The sequence below is a fragment of the Rhinolophus sinicus genome, linkage group LG04 (genome assembly GCF_036562045.2).
Source record: "Rhinolophus sinicus isolate RSC01 linkage group LG04, ASM3656204v1, whole genome shotgun sequence".
NCBI classification, from domain to species: Eukaryota; Metazoa; Chordata; class Mammalia; order Chiroptera; family Rhinolophidae; genus Rhinolophus; species Rhinolophus sinicus.
The window spans coordinates 90,570,789-90,598,244 of NC_133754.1; the positions used below are offsets into that span (position 1 = coordinate 90,570,789).

General features: G+C 36.3%; 1 protein-coding gene across 2 annotated transcripts in view; it reads right to left on the reverse strand.

Moving 5' to 3' along the window:
* FREM2 (FRAS1 related extracellular matrix 2) overlaps positions 1-27,456 on the reverse strand; it is a 167,526-nt gene that overhangs the window by 41,372 nt on the left and 98,698 nt on the right. For both annotated transcript variants that reach the window (XM_019753570.2, XM_074329990.1), the window contains exon 7: positions 696-845. In XM_019753570.2, coding sequence (XP_019609129.2) covers positions 696-845 — 150 coding nt within the window. The remainder of the gene's footprint in view (positions 1-695; positions 846-27,456) is intronic.

Consider the following 27,456-nt stretch of genomic DNA (forward strand, 5'->3'; position numbering starts at 1 on the left):
GAAATCGTATGGCCCCTGTTTTCTTTGTGTGATGAATATGTGCCTGATGTACATGTGTGCATGCATGTGCGTGTACAAAAATAAAAGAGAGCTTATATTGGTAGCAATTTAGAAAGAAAAAATAGGAAATTTCAAATCCTATACTTGCCCTTAACCTTATGATAAACTTTTTGGAGATATAGATTCCAGAGTAAAAAGCAGACATGTGCCACTAGGACAGTTTGAATAATACAGTGTGGAAAAGCCTTCTGGATCTGAAGTATATATGGGGACATTTGGTTAAACTGAGGCAGGAGCCACATTGGAGATGCATACCTACATGATATTTAAAATTCATTAAATTTCTATGAAGGTGGCCAGTATGCTTATTCTTGTGCATATATGTCATAATATTCAACAATGTTAGATATGCCAAGTGTAGAGAAGAAATTCATGCAAATATAGGCAATAGAACTTAGTCTTTGACTTAATGTATTTTTAACTTAGCCCCTGATTCATGACTCTTAATTGTATTTTCTCACAGTAGCAAATAGAGCCTTGATTTACCTATCATTTAGTAGTAATTTTAGGAAAAAAAATCCATTCAATAAGACTGCTTTAATAAGAGTAAAGTATTTTAGCTTTAAAGTGTTTTGTCTTATGGTAAATTGAAAATTGTAGAACAATCAAAAGAGTTATTGTAGGAAATTGCTCACCATTGGCAGAGGGAGGGTCCATTTTCTGAGATCTCAAGGTGACACTAGAAGCCCTGGACAGGTCAGTGCCTGTTCTCCACACCCGCACTTCCACATAGCCGGCACTCTCATCCACAGAGTACTCAAAATCACCAAAGTAGAAGATGGGTTCTGTTAAGGACAAAACAGAAACCACTGCTGTTATTTTTCCACATCAAACTCTACTGACACAATTCCAAAGAAGAGCTAACTTCATCATATTGACTTTCTTATATCATCATATTTTTTCCTTTTAGTAAGATCATGTTTCTTTAATCTGTAGATTTATATTGTTTTCAGGTCAAAATAGCTTTGTTGAAAAATTAAAAATACTTATGGTAAACTGCTTAATGAACATGTCCATCTTGAGGCATGAGTTCCTTCGTCTTCCATATAAATGACTTCTAAATGTACTTCCTGGAAGGTTAGCTGGTAAAATACTAGCACCAAAATGAAACAAAACACATGAGGCTAAAATTTGATGAGTTTAGCCCTACTGTTTATTTTACCACCTCCCACCAAATCTTCACTCTGGACACTATTTGCTTTACGATCTCTTCTCGTCCATTAGATTTGGCCTTAATTCAGTGTATTTGGTTGTTATAACCACTACAGAGTTAGCATCTATTGGTGTAACTAGACTGAATATATCAGATGATTATCAGGCCTGGAGATTTTAGGGAGATCAGGACATGACTGTAGGTCACCTGTAGAGTTTTGAGGGTGTCCTATACAACCGAGGTTCCAGTAGAGAAATAATCTCATGCCAACAGGTTTACATTTGTTTTAAATATGAATGAAAATAATCGACTTAGGTCATTAAAGTAAAACACAGGCTTTGAAGACTTTGTATTTTTCTCCAGTTTTGGTAATGAATTGATCTACTCATTGTTGTCTGTCTGATTCCACTGGTGACCAGCAGTTTACCTTGGGAGAAAGCTGCCAGAAATCTGAGGTATAGGTGTCAGCTGACATGAAGAAAACTGAGAGATAATTTGTGAGCTTACTTAAAGAAACTTATTTTGAAATATTTATAGTTTCATAGGATGTTGCAGAAATAGTATATACTTTACCCATTGAGAGCTTATTTTATATGTAGCCATTAACAAAGATAAATTAATTGAGTGTATACACATAATATGGTGAATAGCCCTTTGACCCAAGACATTTTACTCATCTGTGCCTGGTTTTATAAGATTCAAAAGGACGGAGTCTAAAAGGTCAGGCAACTCACATCAATGTTCCTTAAAACACAAGTCCATTAAAGAGATGACCATCATGGTTTAATGCATCTAACTGAATTACCAAACACGCAAAAATCAAACAGAACCCTACAATCATGGCTCACAATCAAAGGAAATCCATTTTGTGCACTGTTCAAGTTGAGTAAGAATTCTTTATTTTCCTGCCCCAAATAAATTAACTTTTATCAAAACTGGAAAATTACATTTTCTTTGTTTTTTCATATGGGGGGGCATGATAAAAAACTCCCCTAAACTTTTGAATGACTCAAAATCAAGCTTGGAAATTGCGTTTGCATATTTGGTTCACAGGGTGATAAATTGGCCTACAGCATACTTCACCTGCTTCTCATCCTTACAACTTGGATGGTGCTAGGACATGTGAGTATGTATACAGATGAAAGTGTTATCTTATTAACCTCAGTCAAGGCAGACCTCAAACACAAGCCAATAAATTCCTTACATTTCTCACTCCTAAGTAGGGGGCAAAGGTGAAGACAGAGCCCTGAAAATACTTGTTTTTACCAGCTAGCCAAACCAGGCACATCTGTATATGTTTTAAAGGCTTTTATAATAATTACAGAGGCCTGATCATCTGCACCCAACACTCCGTCTCTTCACATTCCTGGGAGATGACATCATCATACAAATTAGGTTTCTCAGTTATGAGGGAGAGAGAGAGCTGTGAAATTCATTAGGGGGGACCTTCTATTTAATAATCACACCTCCCATCTTCTCATCTCTCTACTCCTCACAGATACATACTAGAAGTGGAACAGGATAAAGTCATGAGTGAACACGATTGTTAAGCACCACATTGGGCTATGCATCAGAGACAACACTGGGTTCTGCATCTGTGGTTTCAGACTCATTCTGTCAACTATAGATCAAGTGTTTTTATGTTATAGTTTAATGTATAGTTCTATACGAAAGAAGAAGAAGTCCTGCATAATACTCTGAAAATTTTTATCCAAGTTGTCATTTAGAACAACAAGTAATGATAATAGTTACCATATATAGGACATTCATTATGTGACTGACATGTGCTTTATATGTGTGCGTGTGTGGGGTGTGTGTGTGTGTGTGTGTGTGTGTGTGTCTCACAGAGAGATAAGAAGAGATGGAGAGAGAGGTGGGGGACATTGAATATCAAAAATGCAATAAATAATAAGAGTTATGGGAATGATGCAAAAAATATTATCATATTGTCTATGAGTTAATATATTATTACGTCCAGTGGAAAGAGGGGGAGTGGAAAAAGGGTTTTAATACTAAATCTCTCAAATTCATTATAGCAGGTCATAGAAGGTGTTAGAAAGATATTTATTTATTTTTTAATGAATTTGTTGATTATCAGTAGATTTAAGTTATTTATGTGATTTCTCTCCCCTTCTGTGCTCCACTCATGATGGCTGGAAAACTGGTCTATTAATCAATTGCAATCATTGCAATTAAAGTATAAAGTGATTAACTATGATGAGATTAAAACCCAATTCAATAGTTTTTATAAGGATAACAATTTTTGCCAACTGTCTAGTTTCTTATGCCATGAATAAAAAGAAATAGCTGGACATTAGCATCTGTATATATTTTCAGTGTATTTGAATAATAATAATCATATTTTAATTTCTTTTTTTTTAAGGAGGGTGCAACTCACTGTGGCCATGTGGGAATTGAACGTTGGTGTTATCAGCACTATGCTCTAAACAATTGAGCTAACTGGCCACCTCCACATATTTTAATTGCTTAACACCTTTTCAAAAATCTCTAAAATTTCAATATTGTTTATAATTGTTACCATTGGGACAGAATCTTACGTAATATGAATGAGTTAAAAATCCTTCGAGCAGTGAGTTGAGTTACAGATCTCATTCAAAATAAATGGTAGGGTATTTCTGGAACATTTTAATGGATACTGAGCAAGTGAAAAGAAGAAAAGGATGAATGAATGAATGTCAACAGTTGAAGAATACTTAAGCAAAATCCATAAGAACTGTCTGTTCTGTTCTGGCAAATTATTATTATTTATGAATAAGATTTAAACTCACATTAAGATTTTAACTTTGATCACATTCTTGTTTGTTTGTTTTTGTCTAGGAGCTTGGTTTCTTTTACAAGTTAAGTAAACTGTAGACCTTTGTCTACTAGCTTTGGAAATACCCATGTTACAATTTAAAGTAAATTAGAAAAAGCCTATTTAATTCTGTAACCAGATCTTAAATACACGTCGTGCCTCGTAAATTCACAGTCTAATGGAGAAAACAGCCAGTGGCTGAATATTATCACCTAAGAGAACGATCAAATAAAGTCACATATCCTGCAGCCTACACCTACAAAATACCACAAACCAGTCATTCCTCATCCACCCACAGATAACACTCCAGAATGCGTATTTATTCCCCGTGTAAAAGAAAGATAAGTTATATACAAATAGTGTGTGAGCAGTGCAAGGGAGATTTTAAACTGACCTAGTTCAATGGTGTGAAATTCCTAAGGGAAGCCAAACACTACTCTGATTCCTTTGTGGTGCACACTTTTAAGAAAAGGGCACAGATCAAGGCATTGACTAGAGCAGAATATTGAGCTCATTAAACATTAATATGCTTTTCAACGTTGGGGATACTTTCACTACAAACAGCACAGATAAGATCACATCTATTTCTCAGGAACACACTTGATGAGGAGGCTTGGCAAGCCATACAACATGCACACCTGCAACAAAGACAAAGGGAATACAATTGAAGTTTTTCCCCATAGGGAAAAAGTGAACGTTTCAATTTTTTGCTGAGTCTGCGGTGTCTTGATTGATGTTTACGATTACATGTGTCTCATGAGATGAAAGGAAGAGGTGCCAGGAGCAGTAGCTCTCCGGAGCCAAATCTTATTTACTCATGTATGCATGGACTATCAGTCAAGTAAGCTTTGGAGCTCTAACCAACACATGTGCTTGGAACGGAATGTAGTGAAAGCTTTTATGCTTTTGGTTTGATGCTGAAAATAATACAAAGAAACCTCCCCAAATTATTTTCTACTCAGATCTCTCTTTTGAGCTTTGCACCTTGAAAACTAACTGCCTCGTCAATCCCGTGCCATGGGCACCTCAAGGAAAACTTCCCTCAGGGCTGGTAGAGTCTCCTGCAGTCCCAACCCCGTGGTTTCTCTGTCTCACCGCCACTAACCTAGATGCAGGCACCGTTTGAACTCCCACAACAGCCACTTAATCAAACTCTTAATAAAAGAGGCCACCCCCCAAAACCAGTCTCTTCATGGTAATCCCTTTCCTGAAAACCTTTCAATATTTCTCACTGTCCTTAGGATTGTTCACAACCTCCTTGTTTTACATGACACTGAAACATCGGGTCTCAGTTTGCCTTTTAAATCTCATTTTAGCCCCCTTTCTACTCTATAATAATCCAGTGTCTTGAATGTCTCAAATGTGTCACTTTCGGTCATTGCTACACCGCCGCCATAGTTCTGAACACTTCCTCGCTCCTCCTTTTCTGGATAACTCCTGCTCCTTTCAGGCATCTTCGGTTTAGAAGTCACTTGTGCTGTGAGGCACCCTGTTTTCCCCATCAAAGCCCTCCCTCTCTCCACAGCACTGCAGGCTGGTACCCTTGTCTGAGAGACCTCTAAAGGGAGGAATTAAGCCTCCTTTAGTCACTGGTGTCTCTCCAACACTTGGCATAATCAGTGTCTGGCAGAAGGTGCTCAATTAACATTTGTAGAGTGAATGAACATCAAGTAAAATAGGATGATTCATTTGTGGGAGTGAATGAATAAAGATGTCTTTGTGGTAGATGAGTCAGAAGTGAGCACTCAACATCAGGCATAGGAGTTCAGAGGCCTCAAAAGGAGAAGACAGTGGATGTCTTTGCAGGAAAATGACTTTGAATCCAGATTCAAAGGCTGCCCTTTGAATCTAGAGGAAGTGCACTGGAGAAAGGAAACTGAATCACAATGAACTCAAAGAGAAGGGACTTTTGTCTTTTCCTTTTGTAATACTTTCCCTCCAGGGGCTTCCAGTTGGATGTGCATTAGGACTATCCAAGGAGATTTAAAAATTATATTGATACCAGGCTTCACCTCCAATTTAGGAAATCATAATTTTCAGTTATGACACCAGTATTTTTCCTTTATTTCTTTTAAATAGATTATGTTTTTTTAGAGTAGCTTTTGGTTCAAAGCAAAATTGAGAAGGTATAGAGATTGCACATATCCTGCCTGCCCCTATGCACACATAGCACCAGTGTTTTTAAAAACCTTTACAAGTGTCAGCAACCCACATGTTGTTTCAGGTCACTTCAGCGTCTTTAGTAGATAATACCTAATTGTTAGATACCACACTTTTTAATTCAGTATCTTTACTTCATCCTCACAAACACCCTATAAGTTATGTACTATATTAATCTTGTTTTCACAGATAAAGAAACTAAATATTAGGGAGATTAAGAGACTTGTCCAAAGTTGTACATTTGGGAAATAGTGGACTAAGATTCATACCTACATAAAGTCTGTTCCCTTACTTAAGCTAACTAACCTTAACTAAGGCAAGAGAGGAGTCAATACAAAAGGTTCTCACAAGATTTTAACAGACATATGTTTTACCCGGCAATTCAGTATGTAGGGGTTTATCATATAGAAATACTAACATAAGTGTACAAAAATATATACACAAGCGTGTTCACTATACTTCATTTGTATTAGGGCACAATTGGAAACAAGCCCCAAATGCATCAGAAATACGCTGGTCAAATTACAGTTCATTCATAAAATGAAATACCAGGCAATGATGTTAATTTTTCTTTCTCTCTCTCTCTCTCTCTCTCTCTCTCCTTCCTTCCTTCCTTTCTTTTTCTTTCTTTTTTTTTTAGGTAAAAATGCTAGTGGAGACATTGATGTCTGGTTAAGTCAGCTTTGTGATTTTATATCTTACACTCTCCGCTTGGCTTCATCAGTAACAATGATAGATTAAAAATTTATGGTAATATACCATTTATTTTTCATAGCTTTGAAGATTTCCCCCCTTTATGTTAATATACTTGATAAGGCAGGGAGAGTATGCTCAAAACAAGATAGACATCTCTGTGAACCAAAAATGTAACAGAACATCATAATGGTAAGTGGAGCCAAACGTGAATGGTTCTGCTGGTGTCTAAGATGGTAGTCAGGCAGTGCGCCAACATTTGAGTCACAGAATGAGGGCAAAATATAGATATTTTGAGGCATCAAAGATGAAGAGGTTTTACTCACCTATACACACACACTGAGAAATTGTTAAAAGCACAGAAAAACAGTAAATTCAAAGGGAAGAACTGTGGATGCAAGAAATTTTGTTGAGCAATCAGTAAAATATGCTAGTTAATCCAACTATTGACTACAAGCATAAATAATCATAATTGATGTTTTTCAACTTAATGCTGAAACAGTAAGACAACAGTAAGAAGGTTGGTTATACATGGAGTTCAGTGGGTATCTAAACTATTCAATATCTGTCTTATTCAAGAGAGTAAACTTTGTTAGACATATAGTAAAGTATCTTTGTTAAAATTATGAGAGCTGCCACGAAAAGGACAGACACCAACAGAAAATAAACACAACAAAAGATGAGGAAAACTCTTTTGATATACCAAGAAGCTGTGAAGGCAGAAAAAAAAAAGTAAAGGGACAATCCAAATAAAAAAGTCCCAAGGAAAAAGCCCCAAAGTATTACCATAATTAGAATAAATGTAAACAGATTAACTTTTCTTATTTTTTTTAAAAAAACTAGATTGGATTAAAAAAATAAAGACAATAAGACCTATAAAAACAGCTATAAACAAAATTTCAGGAAAATATGAAAAATGTAAGGATATAATAAGAATGCAAGGAAAAAGCAAGGGGGTGTAGCAGTGTTAACAAAAGACCAAATACAATTTAAAGCAAAATTACTAAAAAACAGGAACTTTATATAATACAAAACGACAGTCTATTGTGTGTTCACCAAGCAGAGTCAGTTCTCCTTCCATCACCATATATTTGACCCCCTTTACCCTCACACAATGTGATATATAGATGATATAGAATTGTACACGTGAAACCTATGGGATTTTACTAACCATTGTCATCCCAATAAATTTAACTAAAAAAGGACAGTGTACCAAGATTATATTACAATCTTGAATTTGTATCGAAATATGTAAAGCAAAAATTGACAAGATTACAGGAAAATATTGATTAACCTATAATTCTAATGGGTTTTATACCATACAACTCTCAGAAAATGATAGACGAGACAGAACAATTTAGTGAAATATAAAAAAAATTACAACATAATCTTTGTCTAATGTATGTCTGTATCCCTGTCCCCCCCAAAACAAAATATTACTATCCAAAATAAATTAAAACTCTCATAAATCTATAACAAGAATCCTAACAGCAAATGGGAAAATTGGATAATTATATAAACATTCAAGTTTCAGAAGGGGAAACTTCCATTGTTTTATGCAAATAATCTTAAAACATGATATTATTTAGTATTTATAAGATTGGCAAAAGCTAAATAGTTCAACAAAATGGAAAACAGACATTCTTAGATGCTGCTGGTGGGAATGTAAATTGATTTACACTTTGGAGAGATTTGGCAATATCTGGTAAAATGAAATTGTACATCCAGCATGACCCATCCATTCTACCTTTAGTTATACACCCTAGAGAAGTTCCACACATGTATACTCAGAAACATTTACAATCATGTTTAATGCCACATTATTTATACTTATAAAAACAAAGGGGAAACCCAAATGTTCATCAGTAGGGGAACAAATAAGGAAAACTCATCTAAATGCATCAAAATAACCAGATCTTGAAAACACAATGCTGATTTTTTTTTTAAAAAGCAAGTTGAAATAGATACATATCCAATTTATTATCATTGTTGCTTTGGGGGATGATGGTAGGTGAATGGTACTAGAGGAACTTACATTTTATATATAGTGTTTGATTCCTATACTTTATGTATAGTGTTTGACACAACTGAAAAATGGTAACACTGGTTAATTTTAGAGCACATATTATGTTGTATTATTTTTGTATATTTCTACAATGAAAAAGTTTTTACATGGTAGTTATAGAATTGTATGCATAAAATGATCCATTTTATTAAATGAATGTATATATTATTGAAGCATAGAAAAATAAGAATATATATCAAGTTGGTAACTGGTTATTTCCCAGGGATGGGCTTATAAGGAAATTTTAACACCTTTGCTATATATTTCTCACATACATTTAATTTGTTATACATTTAACTCCTCCTCCGCCAATAGTATCTATTATTTTTGTAAATAGAAAAAACAAAAACAGAAAAAAAACCTGATGAACTTCCTCCTCTTTTAAAAAAAATAATTTTAAATAATTTTGACTGAGCCTTTCTCTACTTTTCTTTCAAGAAATACTTTAAATACATAAACATACATTCTTAAGAATTATTTCATATCTAGTTTTTAAAAAGTATTCTCAAAATTCTTGTTGAAAAAGTTCAAATGTACATTTAAGGAAAAAGTTTAAGAGTATATATCAGTTTAAAGGCATGTTTTGACATTTCTTTTTCTTGACAACTATAATTTTCTCTGACAGAATAAGGAAAAGTCAGTAGTACATGTCTAGAATGATGATAATTTAAGGACTGAATCTTGCAAAGATTTCAGTTGAGAATTCATAATGAGTTTTTCTCCAAAAAGATAATATCATTAGAGATTCTAGTGTCAAAACTGTTTCAAAGCAAAACTCTGGTTTTGTCTTTTTCAGGGTCTATACAAGTTTTAAATCTTTTTTTAATTAAAAAAAAATTGAAACTGCCATCAGAGTTTTCCATGATCCAGTAGCATTTGAAGAAAGTTTTGTGAATATTCTGTATTTAACAAATATTGTTAGAGTGACGTCAGAAACATGGCGGCATGAGGGCGGTGCTCCTTGATCTCTCTCCTTGAAGCTACAAGTTGAACAGCTGAAATTCAACAAAGGATTCTGTACGCAACACACAAATACGTCGGACAGATCTGTGCGTTGAAACATCTGAAGGAGGGAGAATTGGGATGAACAGGGGTGGTGGGAGGGAGAAGTGCAGAGACAAGGCCTATGAGATGCAGCCGAGAGCTCACTGCGGTCCTGGGAGAGATGAGGGGAGAATTGATACTGCAGGTACACTTTCTGTGGCCCCAGCAATTCTGCCTGAGGGATCAGCATATAACACAGCTGAACCCAGCATTGGGACACAGACCTCAGCACAAAGACCGAATACAGAAGTGTGACAACGGCAGTCTAACAGCCCCAAGTGCCAGGTAGAAAACAAAGCAACAGAGCCTGGCAACCTCCCCACAACCTCCCAGTGTTAGCAGCAGGCTGCAGAAAAAACGGTAGCAGTGTCAGATTAAAGGGCAGAATATCTACAGCCCTGAGAACTGGAGAAATAGTTCCTGAGTGGCAGACGCACAGTGCAGCTAATTCCAATGACAAGAGAGGAGCTATAGAGGTGAGGCAGCTGTGGTCTGGCAGTCACCATTACTCAGAGGAGAACAAAGCCACAAACACAGGAGCCTCCTCTCCCAGCTGACCCCGCCCCCACCTTCTATGGCTGATACTACCGGTGGAGGCACCCAGAGTTGCTGTGGCATGCAGGCTGCATCTGGCTGCAGGGGCAGCACTGGGGTTTCAGATGCTCAGAACCCCATCGCCTACCACATCTTCCCACAGGGGTGGTGCCCTGAGACCGAGCCAACGTGGTCACAGAGGAGAAGCCCACCTCCCCAGGATCTCTCCCACCATGCAAGAAGCCTGAATAGCTCAAGAGAAAATAAAATGCTCCAGCACAAGAGAAAATAAAATGCTTAAGTGCTATTTACTGGAAGGCAAAAGAAAGACCTCTGCAGAGTTCACTCTGATAGAGGCCCCAGGAAGAGAGATAATCCACTAATTGCCATGAATAACTAAAGTAACAAGGCAACTGAGAAAAAAAAAATCCAGAAAATAAACATAAAGATATGGAAATATGTGACTTAAATGACAGAGAATTAAAGACTGCAGTTCTGAAAAAACTCAACGAGATGAAAGAAAACTCAGGCAGTTTAATGAACTCAGAAACAAAAACCAATGAACAAAATGAATATTTTATCGAAGAGATGAAATTTTAAAAAAGAACTCAGTAGAAATGCTGGAGCTAAAGAACTCAATTCAATAAAAGAGATGAAGAATGAAACAGCCAGCTTAGGAAATAGAGCTGACCAGGTGGAGGAAAGAAATCGTGATATCAAAGATAGAAATCTGGAAATGGCATAGATGGAAGAGGAGACTTGAGAGTTAAAAGAAATGAAAGAACTCTACAAGAACTATCTGACTCCATCAGAAAGAGCAATATAAGAATAATGGGTATACCTGAAGAAGAAGACAGGGAGAAGGACACAGAGAGCCTATTCAAACAGTTAGTCGATGGGAACTTCCCTATACTATGGAAAGAATTGGATTCTCAAATCCAAGAAGCAAACAGAACAGCTAATTACCTCGATCTTAACAGGCCTTCTCCAAGGCACATTATATTGAAGCTGTCAAAAATTAATGACAAAGAAAGAATTCTCAGGCAGCCAGGGAAAAGAAGACCATAAACTACAAAGGAAAGCCCATTAGGTTATCGCCACATTTTTCAGCAGAAACTCTACAAGCCAATGGGAGTAGAATCAAATATTCAAACTATTGATAGAGAGAAATTACCAGCCAAGAATAATATATCCACCAAGGTCATCCTTTAGATATGAAGGTGGAACAAAGTCCTTTCCAGATATATAAATACTGAAGGAGGCTATTCAACCTGAAACAAAAACACAAAAGGATACAAAAACATAAGCAAGATTACTCACAGACAGAAGCAGGAAATGGCAACCCCTACACAGAACAGGGCACTATACACTTAAACATAACATAAAAGGTAAAGAAGATAAAAACATAAAAAAATAAAGAGAGAAGAAAAGGACAACACGCTATTGCAACTCAGAAATGAACTCACAGCATAAATAGGGAAAACTTGTGACAACAAAAACATAAAATGGGAGAGAGCAAATGTCTGAATTTGCAAAGCGTAATGGAGATAAGAAGCATGGTGAAGAACAAGGACTATTGTATATATGAAACTTTCTTTTATGGAAACTTAATGGTAACCACTCAAAAAAAAAAAAAAATCCAGAACTGAGACATACAACATAAAGAAAGAGGAAACACGGGAAAATATCACCAAACTAAAATAATAGACAGAAACACAAAGGCAAAGAAACAATGGAGACACCAAGCTACCAGAAAACAAGATAAAATGGCTATAGGAAATCCTCATATATCAATAACCACCCTGTGGGGACAGAGCCAGGAGTGCAGTTTCCAGGCTCTCAGCCTCATGTGGAAAGGTGATGGCTCAGGTCGTAAATTGGCCACTAATACAACTGCTGTGGCTATGCTAGTAGAAAATGGGGGCTAGCAAGAAGATGGTGGCTGAGCTTGCAGGGATGGGTTGCAGTTGGTGTGGCGGATTGCAGCTGGCAGGTGAGGTTGGTTGACAGAGAGAAGTGGACGGCAGGTTGCGGATAGTGTGGCTCCTGCTTCCTGTGTCTCCAACCCAGCTGCCAGTGAGAATACAGTCTTATGACTCCCCTACCTATGGCTCCGTCAGTGTTCCTTTTTGGCCTTACCATATCTTGCATTCTTATGTGGGGAGCGGGACTAGAGACCCCGTATGCCACCTTGCATGCCACACCCTAAATGTAAATGGACTGAATTCACCAATAAAAAGACACAGAGTAGCAGACTGAATAAAAAAACAAAACCCAACCACATGCTGCCTCCAAGAGACACATCTAAGTTATAAGGACAAATATAGACTCAAAATGAAAGGGTGGAAAATGATACTCCAAGCAAATGGCATCCAGAGAAAAGGGGATGTAGTTATATTTATATCTGACAAAATAGATTTCAGGATAAAAAAGATAACAAGAGACAAAGATGGACATTTCATAATGATAAAGGGAACAATACAACAAGAATACATAACACTTATTAATATATATGCTCCCAATGAGGCAGCACTAAAATATATAAAGCAACTACTAACAGAACTAAAGGGAGAAACTGACAAAAACACAATTATGGTAGGGAAACTAAATATACCATTGACAGCTATAGATAGATCATCCAAACAGAAAATCAATAAGAAAATATCAGCCTTAAATGACACACTAGACCAAGTGGATATAATGGACATTTATAGAGCATTTCATTATAGAATACCAAACTATAAATTCTTTTCTAGTTCACATGGAACATTCTCAAGGATAGACGATTTGTTAGGACACAAAACTAGCCTTAGCAAATTTAACAAGACTGAAATCATACCAAACATATTCTCTGACAACAAAGCTTTGAAATTGGCTATCCACTGCAATAAGAAAGCAGGAAAAACAACACACACATGCAGATTAAATAACATGCTATTGAAGACCAAGTGGGTCAAAGAAGAAATAAAAGGAGAGAGCAAATGATACACAGAAACAAATGAGAATGAAAATACATTCTATCAAAGTTATTGGGATGCGGTAAAAGCAGTATTGAGGAAAACTTATATCATTACAGACCTATCTCAAGAAACAAGAAAAATCCCAAAGAAACAACCTAACATTACATCTTAAAGAAATAGAACAAATGAAACCCAAAGTCAGCAGAGAGAAGGAAATAATAAAAATTAGAGAATTAAATGAAATAGAGAACAAAAAGACAATAGGAAAAATTAATGCACCAAAGAGATGGTTCTTTGAAAAAATGAATAAAATTGACAAACCCTTGGTTAGAATCACTAAGGAAAAAGAGAAAAGACACAAACAAAATCAGAAATGGAAGAGGAGAAGTTATGACAGATACCACAGAGATACAAAGGATCATAGAAGAATGTGACTATATGTCACCAATTTCAATAACCTGGAAGAAATGGAGAAATTCTTAGAAATATATGACCTTCCTAGACTGAATCATGAAGAACTGGAAAATCTAAATAGACCGATCAATAGTAAGGAAATTGAAACAACCATCCAAAACCTCCCCAAAAGCAAAAGTCCAGGACCAGTCTACCAAACATTCAAAGATGGTTTAATATCTATCTTCCTCAAACTCTTCTAAAAAAATTGAAGAAGCGGCAGTACTTCCTAACTCATTCTATGAGGCCAACATTACCCTGATACCAAAATCTGGAAAGGATAACATGAAAAAGAAAACTACAGACCAATATCTCTGATGAATACAGATGCAAAAGTCCTAAACAATATACTAGCAAATCAAATACAACCATACATTAAAAATATTATGCATCACAATCAAGTGGGGTTCATTCCAGGGGTACAAGAATGGTTCAATATCCGCAAATCAACCAATGTGATACACCACATAAACAAAATAAAATACAGAAATCATATGATTATATCAATAGATGCAGAAAAAGCATTTGACAAGATACAACATCCATTTATGAATAAAACACTTAAGAAAATGGGTATAGAACGAAAGTACCCCAACATAATAAAGCCATATATGACAAACCCTCAGCTAATATCACACTTAATGGTGAAAAACTGAGAGCTTTTCCTTTAAAATCAGGAATAAGAAAGGAATGCCCCCTGTCACCACTGTTATTCAACATAGTTTTGGAAGTCCTAGCCAGAGCAATCAGGCAAGAGAAAGAAATAAAAGGAATCCAAATTGGGATGAAGAAGTTAAATTGTCACTTTTTGCCAATGACATGATTCTTTATACAGGAAACCCTAAAGTCTCCACCAAAAAACTATTAGAAACAATATACAAATACAGTAAAGTTGCAGGATACAAAATCAATGTACAAAAATCCATTGCATTCCTATATAATAACAATACAATTTCAGAAAAAGAAATGAAAAAAAATTCCTTTTGCAATTACAACAAAAACAATAAAATGCCTAGGAATAAAATTAACAAAGGATGTGAAGGACCTATACACTGCAAACTATAAGACATTATTAAAAGAAATTGAGGAATACACAAAGAAATAGACATTTCATGTTCATGGGTTGGAAGAATCAACATAGTTAAAATGGCCATATTACCCAAAGCAATATACAGATTTAATACAATCCCCATCAAAATTCCAATGGCATTTTTAAAATAAATACAAAAAATCATCAGATTTGTATGGAATCATGAAAGACACCAAACAGCCAAAGCAATCCTAACAAAAAAGAAAAACGCTGGAGGTACCACATTTCCTGACTTCAATTTATACTACAGTGACAATAATCAAAACAGCATGGTATTGGCAGATAAACAGACACATAGGCCAATGGAATAAAACTGAGAACTCAGAAATAAACGCACATATATATGGACAGATAATTTTTGACAATGGAGCCAAAAATATACAATGGAGAAAAGAAAGCCCCTTCAATAAATGGTGCTGGGAAAACTGGAAATCCACATGCAAAAGAATGAAACTAGACAGCTGTCTGTCACCATATACCAAAATTTACTCAAAATGGATCAAAGACCCAAATGTAAGACCTGAAACAATAAATTGCATAAAAGAAAGCAAAGGTACTAAACTTATGGACCTTAGGTTCGGAGAGAATTTTATGAATTTGACCTCAAAGGTAAGGGAAGTAAAGACTAAAATAAGTGAATGGGACGCTAACTAAAAAGCTTCTGCATAGCAAAAGGTATCATCAACAAGACAAAGAGGCAACCAACCGAATGGGAGAAGACATTCACAAACAACACATCTGATAAGGTCCTAATATCCAAAACACATAAAGAACTCACACAATGCAACAACAACAAAAACAAACAATCCAATTAAAAAATGGGCATAGGATCTGAACAGACACTTCTCCCAACAAGATATACAAATGGCCAACAGATACATGAAAAAATGCTCGACTTTACTAGCTATGAGGGAAATGCAAATCAAAACCACAATGAGATACCACCTTACACCTGTTAGAATGGCTATCATCAACAAGACAAATAATAACAAGTATTGGAGAGGTTGTGGAGAAAAAGGAACCCTCATACACTGTTGGTGGGAGTGTAAATTCGTACAGCCACTATGGAAAACAGTATAGAGTTTCCTCAAAAAATTAAGAATAGAATTACCATATGACCTAGCAATCCCTCTTCTGGGTATCTAACCCCCAAAATCTGAAAACATTTATCCATAAAGATATATGTACCTGGATGTTCATTGCAGCATTATTCACTGTGGCCAAGACACGGAAACAACCAAAGTGTCCTTCCATAGGTGATTGGATAAAGAAGATGTGGTATATATACACAATGGAATACTACTCAGCTATAAAAAAGATGAAATAGTGCCATTTGTGACAACATTGAGGGATCTTGAGATTATCATGCTAAGCAAGATAAGTCATACAGAAAAAGTCGAGAACCATATGACCACTCATATGTGGGATATAAAACTGAAAGCAACAAATGAATAAGACAAAGAAACAAAACTCATAAACACAGAAAACAGTTTAATGGTTACCAGAGGGTAAGGGGGGAGAGGGAAGTGGTAGAAGAGGGTAAAGAGGGGTCAAATATATTGTGATGGAAGAACTGACTTTGGGTGGTGAGCACACAATATGGTATATAGATGATGTATTATAGAATTATACATTTGAAACCTATATAATTTTACCAATATATTAAACCTATATAATTTACTAATTAAACCTATATAATTTTAGCACCGTCATCTCAATAAATTTAATACAAATGAAAAAAATGCCCATGTCATGTTAAAAAAATATTGTTGAGTACCCTGCCTGCCAAGAGAGTGTTTTTAAAACTCTTTTTGTTTTGCTTCTATCCTATGTGTTCTCATACAACATAAATAATGGAGGAAGGAAAAACTGGTCATTTTACTAAGGCCTCCATTCCTATCCTATATGACAAATGACATGGTAGGCCCCAAAATGTTACTTTATGTATCAAAGTATATTTTTCTCTATAGGTAATAATAAACATTTGTCTGTTCTGTAAGGCAAAAAATTAGAAATAATGATAAATGGTTGAAGTCTCCATAAGTTAATGAAAAAATGTCATATATTTACTTCCAAAGTCAAGTTAGAAGGAACTTTAGGAAGGGTTTTTATAATCAGGCTGAATGGGTCTCATTTCTGGATAATACTCATGTCATCAAGTGATGTCTAGTAAGGAATATCGTGCACACCTCTCATTCTCGACAGGCAGGTATTATAGGCTATGGCACAGTGAATTCCACTGTCTGTCCTTTCACAGTTAAGTAGATTTTCTTCATAAGACTTCCTGGGTTACACCTCTCACTGAATCACTTTCTAGCAATATGGTCTTGGGCAACTTACCTAATATGTTTGTGTCTCAGTTCTTCATCTGTAAAATTGGAGATAATGACAAGACCTCATAGATTTGTTGTAAATATTGAATGACAGCAGACATTTAAAATGCTTGGAGCAGTGCTTGGCATGTCACAGGCTCTCAATAAGTGTTCATTATTATTGTCAGTACACAATGCAGATACTTTCTAATATTATATATTTTGTTACATCTGAAACTGGATGCAATGATAAATACCAGGCAAATAAATGATACCTTGTATATGCAAAGAGGATATTTACTATAACATGTGTGTGACAGAAAAAGGCCTAAATGCTCATCAATAGGGGTGATTAAATACATTATAGCCACACTATGGAATACTACATAGCCAATAAAAAGAATGAATGGCATTTATATGTACGGACATGAAACACTTTTCATAATATATTGTCATGTGAAATAAGTATAATAATATGTATAATATGATCATAACAAACATTTCTTGAGTATTTTCTTTTTTTTAAATTTATTGGGGTGACAATTGTTAGTAAAATTACATAGATCTCAGGTGTACAATTCTGTATTACATCATCTATGAGTATTTTCAATGTGCCTGAACTAAGCACTTAATGTGTAGTCTACATTAACTCGTTTACTCCTCACAACACTTTGAGGTAGATACTATTATCATCTCTGTTTTACAGATATGGAAACTGAAAGCCAGAAGTTCAAGATCAATAGCCTATAAATGGAAAGGAACCCAGACTGTCTGCCTCTGGAATATGTTCTAGTTGCCACGTTACTATAGCAATAATTACCTCTAATCAAAGTCAAAAGAAAATTTGTGCCTGTAACTGTATGGAAAGACAAATATCGTACTTATGTGATCTCAAAGGAGAGGTGTGGATTTGGTGAGGGACGTGACCAGACTATTGCCATTTAGTCATGTACATTTGTTTAGCACTCATAGAATAATTTTATAATAAAAATATTAATACTAAACAAGGATTAATTTGTATAACCTACTTCCTTTAAACAACCTTAAAATATTAGATTTAAGAAAACAATTATAGAGCAGAAAGTCTCTCCAGTTCTGTTACAATCTTTAAAACATTATTTACTCTTAACAGATTCTGGCATCTTTACCAACTTGCTGCAGTGTTTCAGTGTTGTGGATGAGTATGCCTCTCTAGGGAACTGAGTAGTTACTGCACTTTCAAAAAAATCATTACCAGGGCTCAGTTGTTTAGAGTGTGAGCTCTTGACAACAAGGTTCCTGGTTCAACTCCCACATGGGATGGTGGGCTGTGCCCGCTGCAACTAAAGATTGAAAACAGTGACTGGACTTGGAGCTGAGCTGCGCCCTCCACAACTAGATTGAAGGACAACGACTTGATTTGGAGCTGATGGGTCCTGGAAAAACACACTGCTCCCCAATATAAATTAAAAAATAAAAAGTCATTACAAAAGAGTCCCAAGGTCCCGCAGAGTTTGTCTTTCTATTCTTACACTCAGCCGACTCCCAGTTTATAGCTGTCAAGCAAGTCTTGCCTTCTCCCACTTCTCACATTGCACTTTTCATGCTATATTCAAATGACTCATCCACTCATTCATCTCCCTCATTAGACAGAGACCTCCTCAAAGGCAGAAGTCATGTACTGTTTATCCATAAACTCCATTGAGAAGCATGGAGCCTGACACGTGGGAGGTCATTAAAAAAAAATGTGTGGAGACAAACTAAGACTGACAACTGCTTCCAGATTTTCTAATCCAAAGTAATTATTTTGGCTCTAACACTCATCTTGTAAGTAAGAACACACAAATTAATATATAGTTAACGTGGTTGTAATATTATGATATAATAGGCACATTTGCTGAGTGTCTGCCTCTGCAAGTCACATCAGAGTCTCTAGAATCTTTGTTATATAGCGCTTACCATGGCCTTAAAAGGTAATTATTTTTTATCTGGTGTTCACAAACAAAAATGAAAATCACCAATCAGAAAGTACATAGTATGTACATTTTTATTCCTGCTGACTAACGTGAATTTTGTAAGTAAGATTTCAGAATCAATAGAGAATTTGATATTAGGGTGATTTATGTGGGAATCCTAACAGCCGAATGAAGAAAGACTGTGACCAACATGGTGTCAAACACAATCTGTGTGAAATCTCAGGAATAAAATCATGTGGTTGACACTAGAAAAATAAATACTGTTGACCACAGACCGCTCAACAATTGACACTTGAAACAAAGCTGCAGGCAGCGAAGGAAGGGACTCTAGAATAAATGGCTCAAGCTACTCTATTTCAAGCTTAGAGGAATGTGCTCCTTTTTTTGTAAGAATCCTTCTTGTTTCTCTTTGTCTTACTCAGTAGCAGCTGTCAACTCTGCTACCAGGCTTCCCAGTGTAAGGAGTACATGAAAAGGGGTCCCAGGAGTCTTCCATCCTTGTGTGGTGGGGGGAAAACACACAAAACTGTTCTACAAGCCATGGATGCTAGTCCCCTTTCAGTCACTTCTGAAATGCCTGACACTGGGGAAGTCAACTTCTTTGGTTCTTGGATTTCTGGTCTGCAGTATGGAGATAATCCAGTTGTGACTGTGTGAAATCAGATCACGAAGCTTTCAGGTCTACGCACACTCTTCTTGCCCTTCTCAGAGACTGGTATTTTCCTTGTTGATATGACACTAGCTGGCAGCTAATTTCTGTATTCAACATTCATGCAACCCGTTTATCCTCACTTTCTTCATTCTTTACTGAAAATAGTTGTTTCCTCTCAAGGAAAAACAGGACTTAGAAAACCATTCTTGTTTCATAAATGATTTGCAAACTAAGGAGAAACCATAAACCAAGATGATAAAAATGTAGGTATTATGATTTTCATGACTTCTCATATTCAGATAGAATTTACTCATTAGCATACATGGCTCCTAAGATAATTCCTCACTTATCATTTAAACTTGTGCTTTGTTTTAATTTATAGAGAATAAAGAACTATCTAATATTATTACAAAATTAATTAAATTAAACTTATTTATAAAATAAATTAAAATTAAAAAAATAAAGCCATATCACCTCCTAAGGTGAAAGGAGCAGCCCTGAGTTAGGGTTGAGGGATGGTTGTGGCTGAGCTGTCTGAGCTAAGTGGTTAAAAAGCAGCTTGGGAGAAGGTTGGTAATGGAATTGGATAGCTAAATAAATGGCTTACATGGGGGAACTTAACGCGTTGCGTACGGATCACGGGAATCTTCGTTTTTTTCTGAGCCATGCGTTAAGGACGGATAACGAGAATTCTCGTTTTTACTGTTGACTCTTTACTTTGCATATTTTATTGAATTATTTGTAGAATAATTATTTATAGAATAATTTATAGAATAATTTATTTGTAGAATCTATTATTTATAGAAAACAAATAAATGAGATAGAAGCATTTACACTTTAAAGAGAAGAGTGCATTTTAAAGTAGTTTCTTTTAAAAACCTGCCGGAACAGAGGGGTATGAGGGATTTAAACCCCGCCGTACACAACGTGTTAAAAGCCAATTCAAACCTATTAGTGTTCGGATAAATATGCTGTTACTAAGAAGCTGTTTAGCATTTATAATCTAATAGCTGAATATAAGCTGGAGCAGGCAGAGCTTTTCAGAATAACTAACGACAATGACTCTTTGCAACCTTTAGGTGAGAAACTAACCACTGGTTTTAGAGAAGGAACCTAGAAAATTCAAATAGGCTAAAAGGCATATATTGTGTTCTTAGAAGTTTTGGCATTCTGGAAACACATTAAATGCATTCTTTGATAAATAGAGCTTTATACTTTATGTCTGAAAAAAATTTCATATTATAAAACTAGCTAGATTAAGAAAGGTAGCCTTGACAGCCTGCCTGCTTCCATGCATTAATCCATGCATTTATTACATGTTTATTGAACACATTACATATTCATAGGCCAGGCACTATGGTCCATGCTGGACCTACCGATAAGGACACAGCCCTTTGAAAAGTTTCTGTTCCAGTAGTTGAAACAGAGAGTAAACCTACCATTGCACTCTTCTCTTGGCCATAATAATAATGGTAGCATGTCCGTTCTAAGTGCTGTACATATTAACTTATTTATTCCTCATAACAACCCTATGAGGTAGGTGCTATTATGGGGAAATTCAGTACTCAAAGTTGATATCTCTTATAAAATGGAGCCAGGATTAGATGCCAGGCAGTATGGCTTCCTAAGCATATCCTGTCTGTCCACGCTTGAAGTAATTTTAATTGTCTGGATTGTGCTATTGAATTTAACTAACTACATTATTTATGTTACAAAACTGTATCTATCTCCTCATTCTTTCCTCTCAACTTAAAATCATCGTGAACAATCTTTCCCTCAATATTACCACACCTTAGCCCACCACCGCAAGCACCACTATTTGATCTTAATGCCTCTTCTTTCTTCCTTTCCTTTGAATAATAATTTGAAAGACTGCTCATCATTATCTTCACGTTTTCAGCTCCCATTAACTATGAAACTTATTGATATATGGCTTCATTCTCCAAAACTCTCCAGAAATACTCTATTCAAGTTGATTAGTGCCCTCTTTTTGCAAAACCAACTGCGTAGTGGGAATTTTTGTTCTTTTTAAAAAAAATCTCTGCAGAATTCAACATTGTGGACCATGTCTGTCTTCCTGAATCTCTTTATCCTTTTCCTTCTGTGCTGCTATTCTCCTCTGGCTATTCTCTTATCTCTCCCGTTCCTTCATTATGGATGTTTTCTTTAAAGGACAAAATAAGAAGATGGCCATAAAGTGCTTAGCACATTACCTGCACAGAGTAAGTGCTCTTTTAGTGTAAGTCATTATTATTAGCAGTTGAATTTTGAGGCACTGATATGAGTTGGCCAGGTGAGGTACGAGGAGGTGGAGTGGGAGAACGCCCCAAGCAGAAGCATCAGCATAAGCTAGGACATCTTCACATGTGCGAGGACTGCAGAGAATTGGCATGGTGTGGCAGGCTGCTCAGGGTGAGGACATAGGGGAACAAGGGAAACAGAAGGCAATGGCCAGGGCATGCAGGACCCTGTGTGCTAAGCCAATGGGTTGGAAACTTACCCGAGAAGTTACTAGATAAAGAGTGTGCTCAGTTTTGAGAAGGGAAAGGATGTGATAAAATATGCACTTAAGGGGTCTGGAGGATGGATAGGTTGGGAAGTGGGCAAACTGGAAGCAGAGAGATTAGTTAGACAGCAACTGCAGGAATCTGGGGAAGATATAAAGCTGGCTTGGACGACGTGGTGGCAGTTCATCTGGGGAAGGTACTATGGCTATAATATCCAGAATATAAAGGAGGTAGAATCAAAAATTTTGGCTGGGGAGTGAGAGAAAGGAGTCTAGTACTAGCAGAATAAATATTCACCAAGATTAGGAATACGGGAGACAAACGAAGATACAGCAAGGAGCAATTGCTCTACTCTCTTTTGTTTGTTTTCTCATGATTTCCTTTGATTTCTTTCAGAAGCTAAGGCACTAGGTCTATGGTAAGTAGTGTGCCTATTCTATTTTCCTTTCACTGTTTAAAAAGAAACAGATTCTACATGTAAGTAAATATGGGTATTCCATAATTAAAACACAAGAGTTTGATGGAGTTTTCCTCTTCACAGAAATGTCAAGGGATGCAATGTTTTGAACAAGGTAATGAAGCTTTCCTCTGAGAATTAATCAAACACTTTTGCTGATAGTTTGTTTCCTCAGTACATTAGACCAAATCCAGTGCATATTGTTATTTAGATGTACTGACATTTTAAAGAACTTCAAAATAAGTATTCTAGACCAACATCAGTTAAAACCTGGAAGCTAGGTTCACTGGGAGGATAGTGATTTTATGGAAAGTACGTATAAAACTCTGTACCTCTTTTAACCCCATGGTGTAGTGTAGGTAGTATTTCACCAGTTTGCTGAACTGGAGACCATGCCCCCAAGCCAACACTTACACTATTTATAATTTTATCTTGTATTTATAGGATCACCTTGCAGCAATAAGAATGTGAAGAACCCTATGGCTTTGGCTTTTTAAACCTTCCCCTGGCAGTCAGTGTGGTCCTGAAAATTATCCCTCTGAACAAGTGTGAGTCTTTAAAAAAAAGAAGAAGAAAAGAATGAGCTTCTTGTTGGCATTTTGACTACAGAGCTCTAGCTTTGTGGCATACTTCCTGGGACTGTGAAACAGATTGTTTGTGAAACACCCTCTGGGAAATTGAAGCTGAGATATATTTCAGCCCTATGAAGTGTAAAAAGAAACCGATTTTTCTCTCACAATGCCTATATTCTGACTATTGTGACTTTTTCAAAAGCACTAGCTAATAAAGCTGTACCAACCATTTTATTTCTTTTCACAGACTATTTGAACTCAGTGACTGCTGATCTGTACTGTGACTTGTTTCATCCCAAACAGTGAGATTGTCTTCACAATGGAGAGATTGTCACAGCCTACCTAAGTGGACAGGTGACAATGCACATCAATTGGTGAGTTGCCAACTCACATGACTTGTCTTCTCAACTCCTTGTTTGGACTTCACCTTTCTGGAACCCAAGACTGCACTGGAAGCCCCTTTGAAAGCTCCCGTTGCCTGTGGAGTCTGGTCTCATCATTTGCCATTTTGTATCTCTTTGCTTATATTCTTTGTCAGAATCCTCTGGAGACCTGGCCCATCTTGTTCACCACTGTGTTGTTAGTGACTTGGAGAGTGCCCACCACTCAACGGGGTGCTACTAAGGTGCTCCTTAGTGCTGACATAAATGTAAATACTGGGGATGCCAAAAAAATGTATACACATGACTTGTATTCATCTTTTGTTATTGGTATATATTATTACAATTTTAATACAATTTTTTCCTTTCTTAAAATGTGTATGCATTTTTTTGGCACCCTCCGTATGTGGTGTGAGGGCAGGTCAGACCTTCTGTCTCTTTTACCCTCGTGAAGCATCTGGCACATTATAGATGTCCAGCAAATATTTTCAATGAATAAACATCTGAATATATATTATTTCAAATGTCTGTTTGAGTATGGCAGAATGAAGATCTATTTCTTAGAGAAAGAGTGAAGAAGATGATTTACTTCTCTAAAATTGTGAAGGGAAAGTTTTATCTATAATTTTAAGTTCTTCGAATTGTTACAGATGGCCTGAAGAAAAGAGACATTTTTAGTTTTAGCTACATTTTATAATCCTAGTACAGATTATTATTGTGATTATTTGTAGCATGATGTAGTTCACTGGTTTTACCAAATATTACTCATTACTTTACTGGGTATCTTTCTAGTTCAGTAACAAGTTTGTTTGTAAAAGGAGGAAAAAAAAAAGATTCAAATGTCTGCTTCTGTAAGAATAAAGATCTGCATCTGAGGGAAAGCATTTAACCTGGCTGTATCCCAGGAAAGTAATCAATCTGTAAAGAGAAAGGAAGGTACATAGAGAATCTGGTGACACTGTAAGGATCTCTAGAGGAGAACCACTTCTGGTTAGTGACAAGTTTTATAAGGAAGAGAACTAACAAGGTTCACATTTTTACACTGACCAATTGGTGTATGAAGAGTGTCAGAAAATAGTACATTATATTTCTAATTTTTTTCTTGACTTTTTAATTCTAATATCATAAAAGGAGATATTTGCTTAGTATTAGATTTTATGAAGTACATGTTTCCAGCAACAGATCACAAAGCATTGTCTGGACTTACTAAATAAATAATCACACCTCTGTAAGTTCATTGTAGTATTTTTATAGACTGGCTTCTTTTTATATCATGGAGCATGCAAGTCAAGATTTTAAAGTATTCTGCTGTCAGACAGGTTGTAGCTTTTGGTTTATCGTCATTTTCTTTGTGCTTTATGATTTTAATAAAAGGATGCACTAGAACTCTGTTGCTGGCAAATAATTAGGAATTTCTGATGCTAACAAGAACATTTATTAAGAGATCTTTTCTAATCATTCAACCTCTTATGTATTTTATTTTTATTATAGTATCTCTTTTAATAATTTTAAGCTTATAAAATATGAAATCTAGTATCCAAGAAGTTGCTTCTCAGACGTATGTGATTTTTAGCACTAAAATGGAATTCATCTGTGACTGAGATCTTGAGATTCCTGTAAATGTTTAGTGATCTGCTTTCAGATTTTAAAAAAAAACAAACTTTTATTTATTTTACGTGTGGTTTTCCAGGACCCATTAGCTCTAAGTGAAGTAGTTGTTTCAATCTAGTTGTGGAGGGCACAGCTCACAGTGGCCGATGTGGGCATTGAACCAGCAACCTTGGTGTTAAGAGCACCGCGCTCTAACCAATTGACCTAACCGGACATCCCTGCTTTCAGGGTTTTAGTGATAATAAATCAACAATATTTATCCTTTGACATCTACAAGATGGTATTACACGTCCAGCATTTACTCTCCTGTGTAGAAGAGATGAGAGTCAGGCAGATAGTTACCATGAAAAAGACAAAACAAACACAAGATGGCATTTATCCATAAGGACTTGGCAAGAGAGCCCAAATCCAATCCTTCAGACAGGCAGTCCCTTCCACTGGGCAGTTTGCTAAATTATGTGGGAAAAGCAACGCTGTTCTTTGTCCAATTGAAGCACCAGACTGCAGCAATATGCTCTCCTAAAATCCTTAAGGAGTTAAAACTGGTGAAAGGAACACCAAACTAGCCTAATATTTGTAACTGTTGACATTTTAATTACTGTAGGATCCTTATGTGCTTTGCTGCATGCACATATATATAAGTTGTTTCATCTTATAAAGTTCTCTATTAGGATACCCAACACTATCTTTGAGTATTACAGTGTAGAATCAGAAGGCTCCTGTGGGTATTACATCTACACACTGCAATATAATATGAGGTGGGCAGTGGAGGGGTTAGTGCCATGGATTCTGTAGTCAGCCAAGCTAATCGCTTACCAGGTATTTGACTTTGAACAAGTTACCTAACCATTCACAGATGAGGAAACTGAGGCCTAATACAACCTTGCTCACAGTTTGTGTGTCTGTGTATTAGAAATAATTCAAGTAAAAATCTTACTACACTTAAGAAGATGCTCATATTAGTTATTACATGATATATATAATATCTATGAAGGCCTGAAAAATAAAGACATTGATTAATTTAATACTGTGAACAGTATGGTCCTATTTAATATCACAGTCTTAATATCTTTGAGCCCTCCTAGCAGACTACATGCCTGCAAATGTACACTCCACGAATTTGAGAACTTATTTCTGGGTGACCTGGCCCATGTCCCGGCATAGTTCCCTGTGATCACTTTCTTGTGGGCATAAGATCATTCTTCAGTGTAAATTATACAAAATGGTTATTTGTTCTCATAAAGAACTCTGGAGCCTTTGCCTTTTCTGGTAATGGTGGTGAATGTTGTCATGCGACCAGCCGGAGAGTCAAGTGGCTGCTTGCCAAGCATGCCTGTGTGCAGCGGAACAAAGCTCTTAATGCCTCTCCTTCTGTGAGCAGCGCATTGTATCAGCTGTTTCAAAAAGACCAGGGGAGTTCACAACAGCACAGCCGCAGGTCCTTTAGACCTACTGACCACAACAGGTTCAGTCAAATGTATTCCCATTGCTAATGAACCCACTCCAGCAGCCTGGGACCCCTACTCATGGGCCTAATTTTAATATGTACCCCTAACCCCAGCCCCTTGTGGAGCTGCTGTCTGCTACCAGCTGGCCTGCTGGACTCTGAGTCCAGCCAGGTCCAGAATTAAGTAGAGAAGACTGGGGATTGGGATCTTGTGGTTGCTCCCAAAGGCCATGCCTGGGAAGTCTCACTTCTCTGGACAATTGTAATCATATTTAGTGAATACTAACATTCACAAATGCTCTTTATCTCCCTACTCTTTCCCACCTGAGTTTGCTAAAAATGAATTGATCCTGTAATTTCGCAACCCCTTTCCTGAAACCATTACAATTTAAAAAATGATGTGAAGTGACTATTATAAAATAGTTTAAATTTAACTGAAAGGATGCACAAAATGAGGGGACTGAACCACACTGTTTTAGTTTTTAGTCATTTTAGAAAGAGGCAACATGTAAAACCAGTTTGTTTAAAGGGCCTAA